This window comes from Myotis davidii, unplaced genomic scaffold, assembly GCF_000327345.1.
Source record: "Myotis davidii unplaced genomic scaffold, ASM32734v1 scaffold651, whole genome shotgun sequence".
Classification (NCBI taxonomy): domain Eukaryota; kingdom Metazoa; phylum Chordata; class Mammalia; order Chiroptera; family Vespertilionidae; genus Myotis; species Myotis davidii.
The window spans coordinates 142,799-146,064 of NW_006283994.1; the positions used below are offsets into that span (position 1 = coordinate 142,799).

Below are 3,266 nucleotides of genomic sequence, written 5' to 3' on the forward strand. Positions count from 1 at the left end.
GGACCCTGTTCTGGGGGTGGGGGGGAGGTGGGTCCTGTGCCTGGGGACGTGGGAGGAGGTGGAAACAGCCTATAAACCTGGTTAGATTCGCCCTGGCCTTAGCATCTCTCACTGGGGATGAGCTGGGACAGGACCAGGGACCTGCTGCCCCTGGAAAGGGCTGCTCTGAGTTCTAAGGGTGGAAGCAGCGCCCTTGAGACGAGACTTGGGCGGCAGCTTTTCATTTTGTCTGGAGAGCACGGGGCGTCCTTGCCGGAGGCGGGTCTCTAACACAGGGCGGCCGCCTGCTCTGTCCGGTGGCCACTCTGCGAGCGGTTTCACTGGTGAGGCCACTGCCCAGTGTGCCTCTCAGGATAAAGGCGGTTTCCTCTAGGGGCAAACCCAGGAGACGAGCCAGGCACACGGAGGAGGAACACGTTTATTCTTGACGCAGCCCCAGGAAGCAGGAGCACAGAAGCTAAGTGGCCCCCTGCGGAGGAAAGGCCGCCGTCAGGTAGGCCTGTGGCCAACTCCGCCTCGCTCAGGTGAGGACCAGACACTGTCCTGCCGCAGCCAGGTCAGGGCCCCCCCCCGCCCCCGTCCCCCGCTCCCCGCTCCCAGGGAGGGGGGAAGGCGGGCTCGTTCCCTCTGTGCTGTGGTCCAGAGGCCGGTGGCGCTTCGGTCGCTCAGTGTGCCACCCACAGCCACCTGGGAGGTGGGACAGCCTAGTGTTCCTCAGCCGAGAGCTGGACCTGCAGCCCGGGGGCTGGCCGAGGGAGTGTGGGCAGCCAAAGCCCTGGCTGTTTCCTGGCCTCCCCGGGACCCCACCACCACCACCACCACTCCAAGTGGGGCTCCTCTTCAGGGCACAGAGCTTGTCGTCCAAGGAGGGAAAGTTAGACGTGAAGGCAAGGGAGGGGCAAGGGTCTCAATCATACAGGTGTCCCCCCGAATGTATACACACTGAATAATTATTCATTCCAGTGGCTTAAATCTGAAAAGAAAGAAACCGCCATTGAGCCAGAAACCGCCATTGAGCGAACCAGGAGGTTCTGTGTATGCAGCCCGTTCAGTGTGGCTCAGTGGTTGAGCGTCGACCTATGAACCAGGAGGTTCAATTCCGGTCAAAGGCACACGCCTGGGTTGCTGGCTCGATCTCCAGCGGGGGGCGTGCAGGAGGCAGCCGATCAATGATACTCTCTCATCACTGATGTTTCTCTCTCTCCCTCTCCTTTATCTGAAATCAATAAAATATATATATATTTTTTTAAGTGTGTATACATTTTGGGGGACACCCTCTATATTGGGCAGCCCCGTGGGGTTAATGAGTGGCAGGGACTGTGAGTGCCTGTGACAATGGATCGACCACTCGGGACTGTGAGTTCAGTGACAGCGCCCCTCGGCCGGGGCGGGCTGGGGTGGGGCTGGGCAAGGTCATTGGCTCTGGGTTACAGTTTCCCACCAGGGGGTCTCCAGGGGGGTTTTGAACATCCTTGGTCTCCCCCCCTGGGTTTGAGGCTGCCTTTTGTAAGTTGCCTACTGGGGTGTTTTGTAACGTGGGCCCGGGAGCTCGTGGCCTGGGCAGAAGGCACGGGGGCCGCAGGGCGCCCCGGCGGGGAAGAGAAATGTTAGAAAACGGCAACAGATTGATGGGAACATAAAACGTAAAAACTGAACTGGTTATGTAACAACTGTTTCATGACCACGCCCCCGTAGTGGTTCCTGGCCTCGTCACAGCTCAGGTGGTTCACCACGTCATGGGGGTACCTGCCGGGCCAAGGGGGCCCGTGAGCCCCCACTGCGGGGACTCCCCGCCTGGTGGCAAGCGCCTGCCTGCCCGCGGGCAGGGTGTTCGAGCCTGACCTCCCTCCGCATCGCCTGGAGAGGTGTTAGTCCTGTGCAGGCTCCGGGTGGGGCTCCCTGTTCCCCGGATGCTGTGGGTCAGCAGGTTTGGGGACCCGGAGCTCCAGGTAGTCCTGATGCGAAGGAGTTACTAGGACCTGGACGAGGGGCTGTGGAACCTGCTCTGACAGCTGCAAACTACACTGTGTCCCCTGCAGCCTCCTGTCCGTGCCTCTCAGCAGCTCCCTGAGGACTCGGGACTCTGGGCAGTGGTTCCGGGCCTCAGAATGAGGGCCTCGAATTTCCCACCGGCTTCACCCATTCAGACTCAGCTCCCTCTCTACAGGGGACCCCCTCCCCCTGTCCCTGCCTGCCCCTGCCCACAGGAGCACGCCCAGCCTCAGAACCAGGGCCTGAGGGACCTACTTGGCTCTCAGGCTGCTCAGGTCATTGCTTTGGCTCACGAAGGTCTTGCATTTGTCCAGGAAGCTATTGGTGATCGGGGTGCCTGGGTGCAGGGTCTCGAAGCGCTGGCAGAGCCTGCTCAGCTCCGTGCAGATGTCCAGGAACATGAGCAGGATGCGGCGGTCTGTGGAGTTGGTGCAGTAGTGCTCCGTGTAGCTCTGCACCTGCAGGGCAGCGCGTGAGCGAGGGCGGGCAGGAGCCCAGCTGCAGGGGAGCGAGGGCGGGCAGGGGTCCGGCTGCTGCTTTTATGGGACAAGCATCCAGCAGCCCCTCGGGCTCTCCCTGCTCTCAGAGCCGCGGGGTCAGGGCCCCGGCACCGGCAGCCTGTGTGCAGCCCCGGTTTCGTTCCTCCTCCCCTAGCCCCGCACCTGGACAGCTTTTAAATCCTCACTGAACAGCTGAGCGGTGGAGGTCTGAGAGCGGAGGGAGGTGCCGGCACCAGGGCTCTGAGCCTGGCCTCACCAGCCCCGTGACCTTAGCCGACACCCAAAGCCGAGGGCTGGTCCCGGCTTCTCATGCCACAGTCCCACTCAGGGCTGCTGGGCGGGCACCCGACTGACACCCTTTGCAGGTCTGTCCTGTGTCCAAGGCAGAGGGAGGGGCCATCAGTCAGAGGAGCTGGGAGGTGAGCCACCCCCGGGAGAAAGCTGGCCACCTCCCCACAGACAGTCCCCGTCAGGGGGCAGCACTTCAGCCCCAAGCCCAGATGGACCGCGCAGACGCGGACTAGAGAACCACCCCAGCGCTGGAGAGGAGCCGGCTCCATCCAGGTGGGACTCCCACCTGGTTCTCGTCAAATGGTTCCCCCACTCGCCACGACCCCGGGGAAGGGGCATCCCCACCGCCCAGCACCCACAGTTCTCAGTCCAGACCCGCTTTCCTGTTGTTGCTCTAGGGCGTCTTCCTAAGTGTGGTAGCTTTGCCGGGCGGCACAGGCTTTGTCCCCACAGCCCAGGTCCACACACCTGCCCCGCACCTGC

The 3,266-nt window shown here is 62.5% G+C and overlaps 1 protein-coding gene across 1 annotated transcript in view; it reads right to left on the bottom strand.

The window, feature by feature from the left end:
• Nucleotides 1-3,266, bottom strand: part of LOC102752996 (chromosome unknown open reading frame, human C9orf9) — a 10,783-nt gene that overhangs the window by 2,190 nt on the left and 5,327 nt on the right. Inside the window, exons 3-4 of the mRNA XM_006754170.2 lie at nucleotides 2,248-2,450; nucleotides 1,683-1,746 (exon numbers count right to left, since the gene is read on the bottom strand). Coding sequence (XP_006754233.2) covers nucleotides 1,683-1,746; nucleotides 2,248-2,450 — 267 coding nt within the window. The remainder of the gene's footprint in view (nucleotides 1-1,682; nucleotides 1,747-2,247; nucleotides 2,451-3,266) is intronic.